General features: G+C 41.8%; 1 protein-coding gene across 5 annotated transcripts in view; it reads right to left on the bottom strand.

The window, feature by feature from the left end:
- The window catches only part of ZNF516 (zinc finger protein 516), a 128,627-nt gene that overhangs the window by 17,098 nt on the left and 93,340 nt on the right, over positions 1 to 18,189 (bottom strand). For 4 of the 5 annotated variants that reach the window (XM_065667870.1, XM_065667868.1, XM_065667869.1 and 1 more), the window contains exon 6: positions 11,936 to 12,079. The exons of the other annotated variant lie outside the window; for it this stretch is intronic. In XM_065667870.1, coding sequence (XP_065523942.1) covers positions 12,020 to 12,079 — 60 coding nt within the window. In that variant the 3' untranslated portion in view covers positions 11,936 to 12,019. Of the gene's footprint in view, positions 1 to 11,935; positions 12,080 to 18,189 lie in introns of those variants that run through there. 5 annotated transcript variants of the gene reach the window in all.

The following is an 18,189-nucleotide window of genomic DNA, read 5'->3' as shown; positions in this document are numbered from 1 at the left end:
TTCAGCATCTGAATGCAGGAGTGGAAAAGCTAATTGAGCACAAATGAAAGGATCTATTACAGCTGAAAGAATAAGTGAGAGTACAGGCAGGACAATACTCTCATTTATGATTCAAATATCCATGGATAGTGCGGTACAGCTTTAAATACAATTTACAGCCTTGATTACAAATGACTATGTGCATCAACTTGGAAGGAATGCGAAGGCTGTGAGCGAGAGAAAGAGCCTGCCTTGTCAGAAAGGAAGGAGATGGGGATAAGTGAAGGCAGAGCTGGGCTGGACACTCAGAAGCAATTGGGATGTGCAGAATTATGAAATAGTGCTTTTAAAAACCTGAAGATGAACTGATTAGTGTGCAAGAAGGCTCACATTTAAAATAACTGAATTGCCCAGTGATAAGATTATAAAGGGAGATTTATGCTACATAATCACAGCAAGATCAGAGGGAAGGGAGTATCATTCTGTCCCTCTGTCTTCCAAAAGCAAAATATAAAAATATGGATGTGGTAAAAGTAATAAGTACTGGAAATGAAGAACAAGGAGAGGCTCCTACCTTTATGGAAAGCAGCAGCAGCTTTTTTCCTCAGCCTACAGGAGATCAGAAACTGGTCTTAAACCACCCAAGTTATGAACTAGTTTTTACCCAGAAATTGTTTCTGTGCTCCTTTTTCTAAGCTGCGTTATGTCTTCTTATGGACATGTCTTCCTATGTCACACGACTTCTGTGAAACTGAGAATTAAATTAGAAAACAAAGTTTGAAAATTCTAAAAATCTCATGAAAACTGTAACATGATTCAGGCTGTGTAGCAAAAAAATTAGCCCAGCCTCTCATGGACGGACACTGGCACAAAAGACAGTGCATCCCGAGGTCACATAGACTGTACATTCTCATCCTTTCTATTCCACGTCCATTCCGAGCTCCAGAGGACATGGCGCACCACAGCAGCTAGCGACAGTCAGGAAAAAGCCATCAACCCTCCACAGGTCACAATTCTCCAGCTCTCCCAGAGCCTGCCTGAAACCAACCTGAAAACAGAAACTCCCTAATAGGCAAGTGGTGGGAGCTACACCTCAGCAACAAGGAGACAGGCACAAGCAGGACAGATGAAGTGGTGACTTTCATACCTGCATGACATCAGTACCTGAGAACTCGGCCCTGCTGTGCTCTTCACTGGCACTGGCTACACAATAAGGGTAAGGATGCATTTACCTCTTACCCTAGGTGGCCCCAAGATGCTGTTTCTTCCAAGTGGAAGTCACTCACTCAACGTGATCTGTGCATCCATGACTGTCAGGCTTAATTACTGGCAGCGCACCACATGCTCAGGAGTGAAACCCAAATCTAAAAAGCCTCCATGCCCAGGGCAGTGTGCAGCAGTCCCTCAAGTAAATAAACTTCAGGAACTGCACGCATATTCTTGTGACATCCCAACCAGCTCCCACTAAATGCTCTTCAGAACCAGTTTCCAGAATTTGCAGGTAATAAGAATGATCAAACATTAGGAATTAACTCTCCTCTCATAACCAAGAACCACCACCTTCATGATTATGTGCATGGGAGTGCGTGTAACGAGGAGAAAGAAAATGAGAGGTTTCTTGATGACTAGTTGAAGACAATGGAACCCTCGTCTATGAACCCAAAAAGCAACCACACAAAAGACAAAACCAAAGTCTCCTCTGTTTTCCTCATCACAACCATTTATTGCAGAGCACAATAACGCTGGGGCAAGTGTGTGTATTTTTACTTCTTTTGTAAGGGTTCAGCTGGAACCTTTCTTAAGCAAGACAGTTAGTGTGAGTAGCCAAACATAGTACCATTTCCCCACAATTATTCATTTTTTAAGGACATTGCTTTTGAAATGGAAAGAGAATGAAACTATATGGCATGTGCTCCCAGTCTCAGATTGGATGTGGAAGAAAATAATGGCCACACACTGCTATACAATTAGGTCTGTCTTGGAAAGGAATTATACTGATGTTTTTCTAAGCAATGCCAGGTGGTTTATTCACCAAATAATGAGACACTAAATGGATCTAAAGATTCTTGGCAACTGGTAAATGCTTACCTTGGACTCCCCATTCCTCTCTTCAAGAAATGGTTTGCTTTTCCCAAGACCTTTCTTAAGCAGCTCCTCAGCTGTGATTAAAAGCAAATAACAGTGGACTAAAGGTTGGTTAACTTACACTTGTTTAATGATACAGCTCAGGGAACTGCGAGTGCACATCAGATGGCTGTCATTGATTTAGTAAACAGCGTCAGCCATTGGAAGACCTTGTTTTCGAAGTCCATAGTTCTCTTTAAAAAAACAAACAAACCAAAACTGTTGTAGTTAACTTTTCTCTACTTGATCTTTGCCTAAAATCCCATTGAAAAAAAGAAAACCCAAAAAGCAAAAACAACAACAAAAAGACAATAATTTAAGTGCATTATTGGCAAAAGCAACAAAAACATGCAGTCATTTTCTGCGCTGCAGGAGGAGGGCAGACAACCCCAGCAGAAGAGCATGCACCCATGGGCAGTGGCAGTGATGACTGGTGGTGACTGTAGCCCAGCATGGGGGACCGAGGAGCCAGGCTCCTACCTGCCTCCAAAGCTGAGTGAGAAAGGCAGTGTCTCAACAGGCTTACAGCACCCTCCCTGCTCCATGTTGACTATGAAGCAAATTGGCTTCACGTGGGTAAGAAGATGGACTTCAGCGGACCCAGCGCCAGCGTCTGCCCAAGCCCAGGCACTACTCATGGTGGGGTAGCCAAGAGCCTCCGAGCCAACATAGCAAAACCTCTCAGTGTCATCCTGGGCCCTGGGGCCCAGAGGAGCACCAACTGAATCATCCCATTGATCACTGGGAAACACGATGTTGCAACAGCAGCTCTATCCCACCCCATGCTGCCCTGCCTTGGAGAACTGGAAAGCAAGTGCCCTGGCTCCAAACACAACTGACCTGGGAACACTGTGCCTCTTGGACATACACAAAGAACATGATGGATAAACCTGGGATGCTGAAGTCAGGCTCAGTGTGGACTTTGTTTCCCCCAGTGCTGCAGATGAGTACCTGCACAGCCAGGGGTGGAAAAGACCTTGTGGGCTGGGGTGGACACCGAGGCCAGGAGAAGCACCAGCATGCAGTGGGTAACAGTGGCTGGACATCACCTGGGTGAAAGTCTTTGCAGGAATGTGCCATTTCCAAACTATCAGCAGATAGCAAATCAATTAGACAAAGGATTTTGCTTCCCTTTCTTTTCATCAGTTTAAGGAGCAAAGCACGTCATAAAAAAAAATTAAGGATGTTAGAAAAAAATAAAATGCTGTGAATAATTCTTTGCTTATGGTTTCTCCTCCAAATACTTGGTATTTAGAATTAGTACTGCTTTGGCCTTCTCTGTCCAAAGATCGCTCCCATTTCAAGAGATGACTGTTCACAGCTGGTGATTCAGAATTTCATCTATGTGAATACAAATTGATTTCTATGTAAAATCCGACATCTCAACTATACCTACTTAAAAGTCATTTTCTAGAATATTCCACAAAGCTCTAAATATACTGAACTTTGCAAGGCTTCCCAAGAAGAACTAATTACAATGCCCAAATTAATATTAGAAGAAAATCTTGAAGCAATAGCTCTGCTCTCATTTAAATACGTGACTACTGTCTTCATAATGTGCAAAGCATTATAACCATTTATATATGTTCCAAGTGATATATTACCGAGTTGAACCTAGTTTCCACTTCTTTTGTTCTGAGTTCATAACCTCACTGTATTATCTTCCATAACTCTATAGCTTGCTAATGCATAATTCAAGCCTCTCTTATTGACAAAAGGCAGCAGAAAGAAAGAATATTTCAATGCCACTTTCTCACGTAGATAGTATTGCTTTCACTTCAACTGGCATCATTTCCATACTAAAGCCAAAACTTTTAAAGTATATTAAGTATCATTGTTGCAATTGCTTCTTCGCAATTGATTCACTGGGACAACTACACCTGTTTACCTCCATCTTCTGAGGCTATTTTATTGCAGGTTTTTTGCTGGGTTTGGGGTGGCTTTTTTGGTTTTGATTTTTTTTTTCTTAAGACGCATTTCTTGCCAAAAGAAGAAACTTCAGCTAAAACATTATGAGCTAATATATGACATCAGCTTCACAATAATCTCTTAGCTGGAGCTTGGCTTTAGGACTGATGTTACAAGTTTATCCAGATGTGTGTAGGGAACAGGACCATTTTGTGATCATTCTGCAATCCCTGCTCTAACCACTTCCCTTCATAAAATAACTATGCACATAGGCATATATCAAATGTCTGTACATCACTGACTGGAGGTCACATTTGTCCTTACCATGTAGCCATGCAACTACGCAAAAATCCCACTGATGTCAATGTAGTTGCTTCAAATACACACAGGTGGGAGAAGATAGTTTGCCCTTTTTCCATGTTGGTGAAGGATGGAGAGAACTCCAAAGGCTTCCAGTCTCTTCTAAGAAACAGCTTACATCCTCCCAATGGTACAAAAGCGATACAGACTCATGGATAGACAGAATAATTAAAAACAAATAAACAAAGGATTTCTATAGAAATGGCGAAGTATCAAGCTTTCCACATACCTAGCCAGGTTAAGACTGTCAAGTTCTTGTGCTTCCATAAACCCTTAGCATCCTTCGGAAGCCTAAGAAGGACATGTCTTTCTTTACGTATGCTGTAGGGCAGTGAGCAAATGCTCTTCCTTTGTATCAGCCCAGTGGAGCCCACCACCATGTCTTTTGTGCACTCCCTGCATACTGTGCAAGGTGCTGAGAGGTGAGGCTCCTCCATAGCCTTCCTACACACCTATGCACTTACCTGAGCTGTGAAATCCTGCTCTCCCACATCTAACTTGCCTGGGCTCAGCCTGAAGGCAGACTGCCTACACATCCCGCCTTGACCTTGTGACAAGCAATGTCCACCACCCAGCCAGCATTGTTTGCTTCGCATCTTGGCTGCATTAAGAGCAGATGTTCAGGACAGATTGACTGATAAAACCAAGGGTGACAGGGCCCATCCCCACAGCAGGTAATGCTTTTAGAGCATTGTGTGTGTCCCCTGTGCATTGCACCCTGCTTCTCAAAGCAGTAACTAGCTTGCCTCACAGGCAGCTTAAAGGCATCCAAGCAGGTAAGTGAGGTGGGCAGAAGGTTAATTTGCCCTTAAGCCCAGCTCAGAGTCACTTCTGCATGGCAACACACATGCAGCTTCTGCATCAGGAAGTATCTCTCACCATACAGTGCCCAGCACAGACAGACACCGACCTAAGAGGCCCTTCATATAATGAAGGAAACTGTAACCTCACAAAGAAAATTACTCTGCCACAAGCAGTATGAAAAATGATCAGAGCAGGCCCTAAGAGGCATCTGTACTCCCTGGAGTCACATTTACCAAACCAGTCTCAGTAATAAAATGGCTAAATCAACACCTAGGTAGGTTTACAGCCTTGGTGTTTCTTCCTATGCCACCTCAGCACTCACCTGTTTCTTGCAAGTTCAAAATTCTGAAACACTGTAATTCTGGATACGGTCAAAATAATTTGTCAGAACTTTTTTCTACTTTTTCTAAAAACTCTCAAAGACTCATTCTCTGCAAAATACGTCACAAAATGTAACTCGAGAAGCAAAACTCAGGTAGGTTGAATGGTGCCTCCAGCTGTGCTTCATTTTAAAGTCCCCATTTATTTAACATAATGAATGCAAAGCAGAATGAACTCAGTTACCAAGTAATTTAATGTCGTACTCTGAAAAAGTAGGTGTTTAGGGACAGCAACACTGCTCCCGTTTGGACCATTCCCTTTCTACTTGGCTCACCTTAAAAACCACGTAATTCCTCCCATCATGTTCTGTCAGTAGGGACAAAATGAAAATAACCTAGGTAGCCTTGCAGGGAACTCCTTACATGTTTCTAACCCTGAAAGTACTAAAACTTCCAGGGATGGGGCAGCCACAGCTTCTCTGGGCAACCTGTGCCAGTGCCTCACCACCCTCAATGAAAAATTTCTTCCTAATGTCTAATCTAAATCTCCCCTCTGTCACTTTAAACCCATGCCCCCTTGTCCTATCACTACATGCCCTTTTAAGTCCCTCCCCAGCATCCCTATAGGCCCCCTTCAGATGCTGGAAGGCTGCTATGAGGTCTCCACGCAGCCTTCTCTTCTCCAGGCTGAACAGCCCCAACTTCCTCAGCCTGTCTTCATACGGGAGGTGCTCCAGTCCCCTGATCATCCTCGTGGCCCTCCTCTGGTGAATTCCCTGCAATTCCACCTGGGCTTCCTTGGATTTAGCCCCAGCACTGCACTCAAGCCTAGCTCAGGAAGTTCCTGCAGGCTTCTTGCATGTCACTTCTGCCATAAATAACCCTTGGCCAGGTGCTAGGCGCCCTTACTTGCAAAGGGTGAAGTGGGAGTTGCAGTGAGCCTTTCCAGAAGTCACCACCCAGAGTCTTAAGACAAGCTACTCATCACATGCAGGGTCCTCCAGGAAGGCCTGGAACATCTTCCCAGCTAAAAAGCTTGGGGCTCCTGGGCTGCTCCCATTGCATGGCTGGTGTAAAACCTGAGCATATATCCATACATTTCTACTTTCTAGTTAGCAAATTCGCACAAATTCACCACGGCAAGGAGCCCTTAGAGCCTGCCAGTAGACCTACCATTCTACAGATAGAAAAGGTGCCTTACGTCGCATCTGCACCAACTAGGCTTCCTCCAGATTGTCTCTAACCCTGAGGCCCCGGGACGCTCTACTCTGTCAATATTTGAAAACAAAGAAAAACTTGGAGAACAAACAATCATTCCCATATCCACAGCAAGCTTCTGTGCCTCACTGGGAACACAGCCACACAACAATGGATTTGCCACTTGACAGGAGACATGGGGAGGGAAGCCCAGCAGGGGGGATGAGACACTCCGCAAGCCCCGACATGGACTTCTTGTCAACATAAACTCTTCCCAGCCGCCTCTTCCCACCACTGCTCTGGAGATGTCACCTCCTCCATGGTGCAACCAACCACCTGCATTTGTGCTCTCTGAGGGAGGAGAGGAACACAAAGAAAACTTCAGGAAAACAGTAGCCAGTAAGCTGGTTATCAGTTAAGTCCATGGTCCTCCGACTGCAGTGACCTCCCACTGCTAGCTCCCCTCTGGAAGAACAGACCCAGTATCCCAGCAGCATCAACATGACTCTCATGGAAACTTGTGGTAAAACAAAGAAATGGTGCAGTTTGCAAACTACCTTTGCCAAGACAGGTCCCTAGTAGAAGTGTGTTTATTGCAGCACCACTCCGGTGCTGTGGCAAGCCATAGGTCTTGGAAGCCACTGGTGCCTCCTTCATTGTCCCAGGCAAGGCTTAATGCTGCCCTGTCCCAGAAAAGTCAGTTGAATTCTGGGAGTCAGATGAACTGGAGGGCCAGTGTCCCTTTTATTTTGTGTCATACCAGAACAACGAATATTTAGAAGATAAGTAAATCACTTTTCTCTGCTGAGAAAAATCTTCCAAGCCTCCTGTGGTGCTTGAGTTGATGATGATGAAATATGGCATGCAGAGATTTTTACTTACAGAACGGGAACATGGGTACCTCACATTTTCTAAACTCTTGACAAGTAACTCACCTTTGTAGACAACACTGATGACACAGGAACAAACAAATCAAGCTGTCTGTACCATGATCCACAACTTAAATTTGAGATGCAAAGGGTTTCACAAAGGAGAGAGCCAAGTGTCTGAAGCCATTTTAATACTGGACTTTTTTTCTTAACAGCTTTGAGCATTTCTTAACAGCTTTTGAGCTCTTTTACCCAACATTCTATGAGACATCTTAAAATATTCTGTATTAGAGAATGCTATCTGAATGTACCCTCTAGCATCCTCAAAGGATTGCTCCAGTTCAGCAACTGCTTAAAACACTATGCCTTCTTCCCTGCTTTTTTTTTTTTTCCCCTTCCTGCTTAGGGCTAACCAGAGTCTGCTTGTTTCTTGAAAAGAGCAATATGCTTTTCAAAATCCCTCGGGTATTGGAGAGACCCTTCAGTCCAGCCTCAACTACTCATAATTACAGTCCTAACTCTGGTTCACCCATCAGTCAACAGAGTAAAGATCCAAAAAGGCATCCCCTTATTTTCTGTCAGAACATCATTCAGGCTCATTTCACCAAATAACATTTTTGCAGAATAAGATGATTCACTGAGTTTAAATTATGTGCTTATTTTCTGAAGCTTCCAATCCATCTCCACAGAAGCTGCCTGTGTGTCCATCCTTCCTCCCTTTTATCCGAGCATCCTTTTGCAAGGCACAGACCTCTCCTGCAAATCACTCTGCTCTCTCACACTGTTGACTTTGCCATTTTGGGCAACTTTCCTACTCTTGCTGATTCTGGTCTAAATCTTTTGCTTCACTCCTTGTTTCTCTTTTGTCTCAACCTCAACACCGGCCTTTCTCAGACACTGCCTTCTGTCTACTGACATGAATTTCAGAGGGTTGAAACTTGGCCCCTTACAGATCTTTCATATGCTTTCTCCATCTCTTTACAGGGATTACCACAAAAGGTGCATCATGTCAAAACTTGGCAATCCCTCCAGTTTCAGGTTTTTATCTGAGTCAGTTAATAGCAGAACACTGTTTTGCACTACGAAGATGCTATTTTCCAAAGGATAATTAAGTTCCTAACTAGCTGTTCTCATGGAAGCAGAGTCTTCCATAGAATGGGGGCAGCATTTTATGTTTTACTAAAGATGAAAGTGGTTTGAAATACAAAACTTAAAACCGTTTTGGCTTTCTAGTTTGCTTTCCATTTTGCAGTGTGTACCCCTTTATTCACGGCATTTCTGACAGAAGGAATTTAAAGAATGCAAACAGTATGATAGCCTATTAGCTCCGTGGAAAAAGTTTCTCAAAGTTCCGCTTTCGGTCAGCGCACAACATACAGCATACAGAAATACTCCAGCATGGAAGGTCTTTCTTTCACTTGAGCTGTAATAAAGATGATCTTCTACACTTTATCTATAATGAACCACACAAAAAACAGAGTGAGGGAGAGAGAAAGAGAGAGAGAGATGGCAGATACACTGAGAATCTGCAGCGTAGATAATCAAACCCTTTATTGTCTAAGTTACATTAGACTTGCAACACCATAAAAACCTGTTAAGAGAAGAAACAGTAGATTGGTAGAGGTAGTAGAAAGTCCCTGTAACAGTCATAAAAGGGCTTTACAGGAGTGTGTCATGCCAAAAAAAGTTATCACTTGCTTAAAAAGCTGATCCAAGCCCATTGACTAAATAAATAAGGAACACAACTCATTTTAAATACTATGGCCTAACTAAAATAACAAATCAATACAATACAATGATAAAGAAGAAAACAGAAATCGCGGGATCGCTTCTGAAAACAGATGGTCTTTAAGGTTGGCTTTCACCCACCCAACTCTTATTTCTTGTTTAATTAAGTGAAAATCTCATTTCTGTGCTATACACAGCATATAATTATTTAAACTGATTTTTCCTACTCTTGTTCTTCATGGAGCTAAATTATGATTGTAAACTTTGCTGATTAGTACCCTGGTAATGGCATTGACAGCACTAGTTTCTCTGTCAGAGATTCTGGAAGAAAAACTCCAGAAAGAAGCTCTTGGCTCTAAATATTAACTCAGATTTTCTAGATCTGCTTGCCAGAAAGAATGCCATTAAAAAATAAAGAGGAATTACAGATGTACTTTCGTGCCATTTTGGGTACAGAAGAGTTTTTAATAACTAAACCACAAACAAATAGGCTAAGCAACTAGCTTTTGTGCAGTCCTGAACTGTCACCATACTTCCACTGACGGAAAATATGATTCAGAAAAGCAACAAAAGTGAAACAAAACAAAAAGAAAAAACCCAAACCAAACCGAGCAAGCTAGTGCAAACCCAAAATGATAATCATAAAGCAACACAGCAAAATAGTTCAGTTTTTCTTTTTTTCTCCTTTTTTTTTTGGTGTACAATGGAATGTGTCTATGCGACCTCCCTCAACTTCACAGAACAGTTAATTACAGTCACTTGAAAGTACTTGCACAGACATTCCTAACTACACCGAGACTTACAGAGGATTCTGGTATACATCTGGTGTAATAGCATAAGGAAAGACTAGTTAAAAAAAAAAATACATAAGAAAGTTAATTTGCATTGTTGCAAGTGTTGCGAAGTAACAAAAACTGTCAAGTAATTTAAAACAAGTAGTATCCAGAACCAATTACTGACTAGAGTTCTTTAAAAAAGCAACCCCCCACCCACCAAAATGGTTAGAACAGAAAGATCACACTTTAAGGTTTTTTCTGCTTTTTGTTTTTTTAAACAAATCTTTGTGTCAGAAGCCCATGTCTACAAAAACAGCACTATTCCGTTAATGTATTAAGTAAACTGTTGCTCTCACCTGTATTAAAGGTTAGCATTATTTCTGTACATGTAAAATTATTGCTTTCTTGAAAAATATATTTAGCATGCTAGGTTGTTTTTTTCTTTTTAATCCGCTTCCTGCCTTTACAAAAATGTTACAATTTAAAAAAAACAAACTAGTAAAGCTTTTGCAAAAATTTTCACAGAACATTTTCTTTCAAGGCAGCAGTAACTTTTGATAATGCATAAAATTATATGTGCAAAATCTGAAACTCTCAGAAATATTACCATCACACATAGTGTCACAGCAATAAGAAAAGAAAATATTTATATCTGTGGAATACATTTTTAATTGCTTACACTGCATGGTTTAACAACCTGTTATGTGCCACAACCCCACCTTGAAAACTTGCAGTTAAAGAGTTACGGTAGAAGAGGTATATAAAGCTTTTTTTTCTTTCTTTTTTTTTTCCTAACACCACCAGTGATCACCAAGTACGAGACATGACACATTTATATGAACATTAACCTGCCACCACAAAATAAATTCCTTGTCTTGCCAAAACGTCACTGGGCCCGATGTGGAGTGTAGCTGGCCTGCCGAACCAAACGCAGGAGCAGGAAGTACCTTATGGGCCCAGGGCTGCCCCAAGTTGCTCAGTGACACTTTTTCTCTTCTAAAGGTACAGATCAGCGGCGTTAGACAGCTGAGTGTTTTAATGTATTATTTCTCTTGTTTCTACTAAAAAAGTGAAGACTTCCTTTGTTGGGATCAGGTTGAAGAAAGTAGCCCTGTTACAAAAAAAAAAAAAGGTCCTGAGAGTAAAACACAGAAGCCTGTTTTTTTCTCTTAGTGTTCGACTAGCTTTTCTTTTCTTAAGCAAGAATAGAAGCTTTTCTCTGGAAGTGTTTCAATTTCCATATTCACATACTATTAATGGTGCGCAGTCAAGAGCAAGAGCACTAGAAATGCAAGTGGTCCCCAAACTGTAATGAAACAAACCATTGCAGAATGACGGTCTTTCTCTTTAGTCCCTTTAATCCTTCATCAAGCATTGCTTTCTCAGCACCAAATGCCACCTTTTCCCCGCACCCCCCATTCTTCCTCTCTCTGTTGTTGTTGATTCTTTTTTTTTCCCTTAATTTGCTTTTCAGCATGACAGGCAGTGGCAGTTTCATTAATTAATACTTCTCCAGCCCTCGAATCCACTGCTGTTTTTCAAATGTATCAAATAGTCATTGCGAGCATCAGGGAGGTTTTTGTTACAGTGCTTAACTTCTTCATGCTGTCCAAATCACATAAAGTTTAATTTTTCCAGTGTCTCAAACTTCTCTTGATTAATACAGATGCCTTGTGCTGCCACAGTGCTTGCCAGCTCCACTGTTTATTACAAAGGAAATAAGGAACCATGGGACTGATTAGTACGTCAATTTATATATATCTTGTGTAGCATCTTCATTTATTTTAAGATGATTAACAGCGCAGAGGCACCCTCTCCTTGCAGAGCGCCAGTCTCGGTCTCGCTCAGTGGCTCTGGGCGAGGCGATGGCTGGCATGGAGGGAGGGAAGGAGGGAGGCTGCTCTGCAGACAACAGGGAGCTGCCCGCCATGGTGGGGGCTCCTCAGCTGGGGCTCTAGGTTCCCTTCCGGAGACGCAGCATGTGGGTGACCTCCGCACCGCCGTGGTCTCTCCCCTGCAAAAAGGATGACACAGGGAAAAGCTCATTCTCACCTCCACTCCCAGGTGCAACCCTCCAGCAAGTCCTGGTGGCATTTTTTACCCTGTATTAGCAACACATACTCTCCTTTTGGCTCGGTGCATCAGAAGGTTTGTGGGGCTTTTTTAAGCATCTCCAGCTAGAGAAAAGCGTGTCACGCCTATAAACAGGCCCTGGCAGACTAGGGAGAGAAAGCAGCAATGTCTGATGGAGCAGTTCAGAAAAGGTTGTGGACAAGGAGGGGAAGAAGAGGCCTCCAAAAAGCAGAACTTCGTGCTACCCAAAAGGGATTCATAACTAGATCAGAGTTTTAAAAATGCTGAAGTTTGAGGTCACAGCTAAAAGAAGAAAAAACTGAATTCTTCTGCAGGTCTGTCATATGCTAAGGCAGCTTCCTCTTCTCCCCCTTGTCATCTTCCTTTTTTTTTTTTTTTTTTTTGCCAATTTTCATGAATAATTACCATGTTGGAAAAAAAAGCAGGGATATTCTCAAAATCAAGTGAAATTAAAGATAACATCATGAATAAGTGGGAGCCTGCAGCTCCCGAGAAAAGCTTTAAAATGACATTTAGAACATCACTGTCGGAACAATGCAGTTTACAATCCTGATCCTAAAACAACATGGCAAGATTAATCTTACATAAATGCATTATCCTTAAGCTAAAGTCTTGATGAAGTGAAACGGACCATTTTAAATTAATGCAACATAAAATACGGCACCCATGTAAAATCCAAGGAAGTTTCAAGCTGTGCCTATGGCAGCCCTCGAAATAGCTAAAGAAAGCCCAGCTCTGGTTGACATAATGTATTAAGTGCATCTCTTTTGTTAATAGATTTAGAAAATTCCTAATTAAACCTGGCCCGAGATTCATGACATTTACCAGTCAAAGTTTGGTTTAAGTCGGAAAGATTTGCAACAAAATTAAAGAAAAAAAAAGCTGCTGTACAGACTGCAGTATATTTGAAATGTAGGAAACAGTAACTGAATGAGAGATGTGATAAAACTTCCTTAGTTGGATGCTGAATTTCCTGCAGTAAACCAAGAGAGATGCTTTACATTTTTGCACGGCTGCATCATGCCTGAGAGACAGAGCCACAATTCCAGGAGGAGGCATTCATCACTAAAATGTCTCGTATCGAACCAGCTCTATGTACATGGGGAGCGCAGCAGGGTTTTGCAGAGCCAGGGGAGGAGGGAAGGATGAGGGGAGGGGATGGCAGGCACCTTGCCCCAGTTTCCCTGAGCAAGAACTGGAAAAAGGTGAGTAACCAGTGGCACTTTTTGGGGATAGATAGCCTGTGGGGTGCTGGATGACAGAGTCATATCCTGCAGGTCTGGACCACACAGCACTGGGGACCATGAAAGGGCTAATCCATCCTCCTCCCACCTGGCAGTGAAGCACATAGGTGCAAAGGGTGGCTAGGCCCCTCTTACGTATGGTTGCACTCCCAGTTTCACAAGGAAATAGCACCTGAGCTTCATGAATGCCAAAACCTACCCAGTGGCACACACCCTTCCACTTGCAGCAGCCCCAGCAGGCAATCAGGTTTTGGACCAGCTGAGACATAGCTGGATTGAATTCTTTCTGAAGTGAAATGATTACCATTCTAAAAAGGAGGCTTTCTCCACTTTCACGATTTTAAAGGAGAAAAGCATCAGTTCTTGAAGTGAAACCTATAGCTTCCATACCAACAGCTCAGCTGCTTTCACACCTACTTCTAGGGCTTTTTGGCAGTTAACAGGAAAAAAGCAGTTTGTGCACGTCAATATATTAGAGACAGATTACTGCATGACATGGAAATAAACTGGAGTGATGGCTTTGGAGCACAGATGCCACTCCAGTTTGCTGGCAAGGGGAAAGTGTTGGGACAAGAACTACAGCTCCTAATCCTGTCTATAATGCTCCAAAACTAATGGACATACAGCACATGCATATTACTGAGATGCCAGTACAGCAGCCTCCATGGTTCCTTGATTGTTTGCATTATAATCTCCATATGTATGAACGAGACAAATTAGGTTGCCATTTATTTGTTCATTATCTATTATTTTGATTAATGGAATTCTTGTTCTCAGAATAACTATTTAAAAATAACATTTGCAATAATGAGGACTGAACTATTAATCATGATCTTCAGAAGAAACTCTAGAAGGAACTGGGGCAAGGCATTTCACATGAACAAATGTCATAAATCGGGCTTCTAACAGACAGTGCTAGAATTTCAAATGCAAAAAAGAAACAAGCCAACCAAACTCAGACACCAGTGGTTTAAATAACTTTTCTATTTGTTTGGGGATTTTATTTACTTTTTTTTTTTCCTCTTCCCTTTCTCTCCAAAGTTGCTTTAGGACAAAAGGAGGGCTGCAGTGATGCTGGACTGTAAAAACAGTAGAGGTAACAGATGCCCCCAGCCTTTCTCCCAAGCTCCTTTACAATGTATATGTGGTGTACATACCCATATATATACACACACAGTGTTTTCTTGACGGTTCTTTCTGATCTGCCTATCCCCCAAACTCTATTATTTATGCTATCTCAAGTACTGAATACTTCAAGTACTATTTCAGAATACTTGCAGTGGAGAAAATTAAGGCTTACAGACTCCTTAATGAAGGTGGTTTACTCCTGTCACTGAATGAGGCTCAAGAACTGTGGTGTCCAAAGCTGTTTCACAGAAAACAATCATTACTGCCTTCTGGCATGAAGAAAGCTTCAGCCAGAGATATCCATGATACCACCAGTTCGATTTTCCTGGGCTATAGCTTTAAATTGATTTCCTGTGAGTGAAAAGGCATGTTTCCAGAGAGGGCGTTTTGGAGTTTTGAGGTTTTTGCTTGTTTCACTTGCACAAAAGGCAGGGAACCTCATGTCTCCAGTTCCAGCACTGCAAATATCCTTCACACAGCTCCCAATGAGACAGAACTCTTCCTTGTTGCTAACCAATAAAACACGCCTTTTGAACACCCAATTACTTGTCCTTTAAAATTTTCAGAGCATATTGTTTGACACAGCACTGACAGAGGATAAACTACATTCCTAAAGCAGGCCAAGCTCTTGCATGTTTTTAAAAACACAGAAGTTAAAAGCAAGGAATTTTTAAAGATTGCTACGACTGCTGTCACCATTTTGTAGAAGCAGGCTGGAGAGTCACTTGGGAATTGGGCTTCCAGCTGCAATGCTGCAGCACCAGGCAGTGTCTCTGAAATGACCCCATGTTTTAGGAGAGCTTTGCTTTGAGAGGTGCAGCAGCTTTGAGATACACGCAGTCACAGGGACTGTTCTGAAAAGGAGCCAGCTTTTGTCTTGCAATGTATATGCAATTGCTAGCGCACTCCTCGAATTCATGCCTACTAAATCAGGTCTTTGGATGCTGCCTGGTGTATTCCAAATTAAGATACATATTCATTGTGGATAAGCAAGTTTAATCATGGATATATTGGGATATTTAGCATTTATAAAAATATTCAGAATATTCAGTATGTTTAATATGGCAGCATTTCAAGAGAATCTACATGACTTTGCACAGATTGTATTGACTCGGGGTATGTAATGAGCATTTTCTGTCCTATAGACAAAGAAGAGTAGGAAATATTCCAGAGTTCACAGGAAATTAATTTCATGTAAAAATGTCTTTTTACATAAAAAGCATTCAGGTAGAAGTAGGAAATAATGTTATGAAGGAAATTAACATCTTATTTCCCACACTTTGTTTATATTTCATTGGTGCTGATAACAAAGCCTGAAACACAACTCGGTGCTAATATTATCAAGATGGGCTGTGTATGATCTTCTTTACACACCCCTATAGGTGGCCTACTTTTCAGTGATGCTGAACACCTGCATATTCTGTTGGTGGTTCACCACCCTAAAGTAGGTTTCCCATTTAGACACCTAAATATAGATTTAGCTGGCTCACGTTTGAAAAAGCCTGGCTGTAAACCCTGTTTTTAATGTGCAGAATTAGAATTATTCTGTGAGCAAACTGCTAAATAATGTAGCACTGTTGTAAGCTATTATGCTTTTAAAATCCCTATTATGATTTTAAAATCCCTAACATTCTTTCATAAAGGAAACCTTTAGAGATGATCTTCTGGTTGACTACAGAAGGAAATGGGGGAACTGTGAAGCACTTATGTGAATATTTTTACTCTTTAGCAGACAACTCAGGGGAAGATCTTTTACCTGTGAGGAGGAAGCTTTACATAAAGTAAATTATTTCCACTTAGCAGTAAAAAAAAAACAAAACCAACCTTTCATTCTCAAGCTACTGTATGTGGTTACTATTGTTTCTTGCTTGGAGCATGTGCATGGCACTTCCATAACTTGAACTGACTTTACACTGTAAACTCGCAAGAACAGATCTGTCCCCAATTAAGAAAAGAAGTGAAGACACGGAGTGACAATGTTTAAAGTGGGAAATCACAACGTTACCAGAGTGCTGCAGGCATCTTTCTCAGTGCGAGCTAATTTCTGCGCTTCTAAAGGCCCCTGCAGCTGCAGGTAGAAATGAGTGTATTCCCTCTCTAACGCACAGGGACTGTGCAGGTGGAGTCTTCTGGGGAAGCGCAAAGCTGCTTGCGATGAGAATGAGCAAAACAGCAGACAACTGAATAATCCTAACTGACACAGATGCTGACAAACCGAGACAAAGGCTGATACTGAGGAGCACACAAGACAAAAGAAAGGGAACTATCTTCTGGAGAAGTTATCATATTGCAGCTTCTGTGGAAGAAATACTGACTGCAAGAGACGAAGCAATTCATGAAGCTAACCCCTACTCAGTATTCTGCTGTATGGAGAGACACTGTAATTTAATCAAATAACTTTGAAAACAGATTGACATGGACAGAGACTGCAAGAGCAAGCTACATTTGCCGTGGAAGAAGTTAGCCAATAAATTCTGGCATGGCAGTAGCTTACAAAGACAAGATTATGAGTGAATTTATTGTGCAGTAGTATAACCTGAATTACAGGAAGAGTCCAGGACTCGATGTGGACTGAGCTGCCAGTGGATAGATACAGTCATTTCAGAATTTTTTAAGTTTGACCTTACGTTGTCTTGTAGAGGGAAAAAAAACACAGATGCCTTCAGAATCCGACCATAACTACACATGAACTAAAACCATGAGCATGAAAAGATGGAAGAGCATTTTAAAGATGCTTAGGTTTACTAAGTCTACATTTCTAAACCAGCAAGAACCAAAGATCAGTTGAGCTAGTTTGAAGAGTTGCAACGTACCACTCTGTCACATACTGCTACTGAGAGGTATGCCCTCGCACAATTTAATCAAGTAAGCATCATAAGGAGATCACTTTCATCTAGCTCTCCAACTACAACATAACTTTGCTACTACTGTTCCTCAAAAGCAAAGTAAACATCACCCACAACTACTGAAGAGCTATGACATCTTGAAAACTTTCTGAGAGGAGTTGTTGGCCCCTCCTATCACCTGATGGCAACTCAAGTACTCCTGTGGCAGCAGCTGGGCCAGAAAGATGCAAATGCAACAGAGAAAGAAGGTGCCCCATGAAGGGTGCTAGAGCTTGCAATGTGGAGGTGCCCAGTGAGGATATTTACTGAGCCAGCAGAAACCAACTCCTGAACTTCATGAAGGCAGGACTAGCATAAAGATGCATTCTCCAAGCATGGCTGAAACCATCTACATTCATTTACAAAGAAACAGGACAAAAGAAGTGCTGCAGTCAAAATTAAACTAAAAACGTGGATGAAAGGAAAAGTGAGTTATGTTGGAAGCATCTTCACAATGGAAGAGAACTGCCCATGAGAAGGTGTGCCCTTCCTGCCAACCTGTAAGATGAAGTGGGAATGTCCAGTTGGAAACACTGGTTTTCAAAGATGTAATATACAAATTCATTTTAATGGTGTTCTATGCAACAACTTTGTCCTGTACAATTCAGAGTGCTGAGAAGCGTTTGTTAAGACTGAAAACTCTACACTAGAAACAGAAAAGCACACCACCCCACAGAGTCCACAGAAACTGAAGGATGAGAGCCTTTCAAAGGCCAGATACTGGATAGCAAGGTACAAATACTCCAAAAAAAATACAGATTAAGCTTTAATGG

Source organism: Lathamus discolor, chromosome 2 (assembly GCF_037157495.1).
Source record: "Lathamus discolor isolate bLatDis1 chromosome 2, bLatDis1.hap1, whole genome shotgun sequence".
Lineage (NCBI taxonomy): Eukaryota > Metazoa > Chordata > Aves > Psittaciformes > Psittacidae > Lathamus > Lathamus discolor.
Note: the sequence above shows the minus strand (reverse complement) of the source record. Positions and strands in the feature narration are given on the sequence as shown.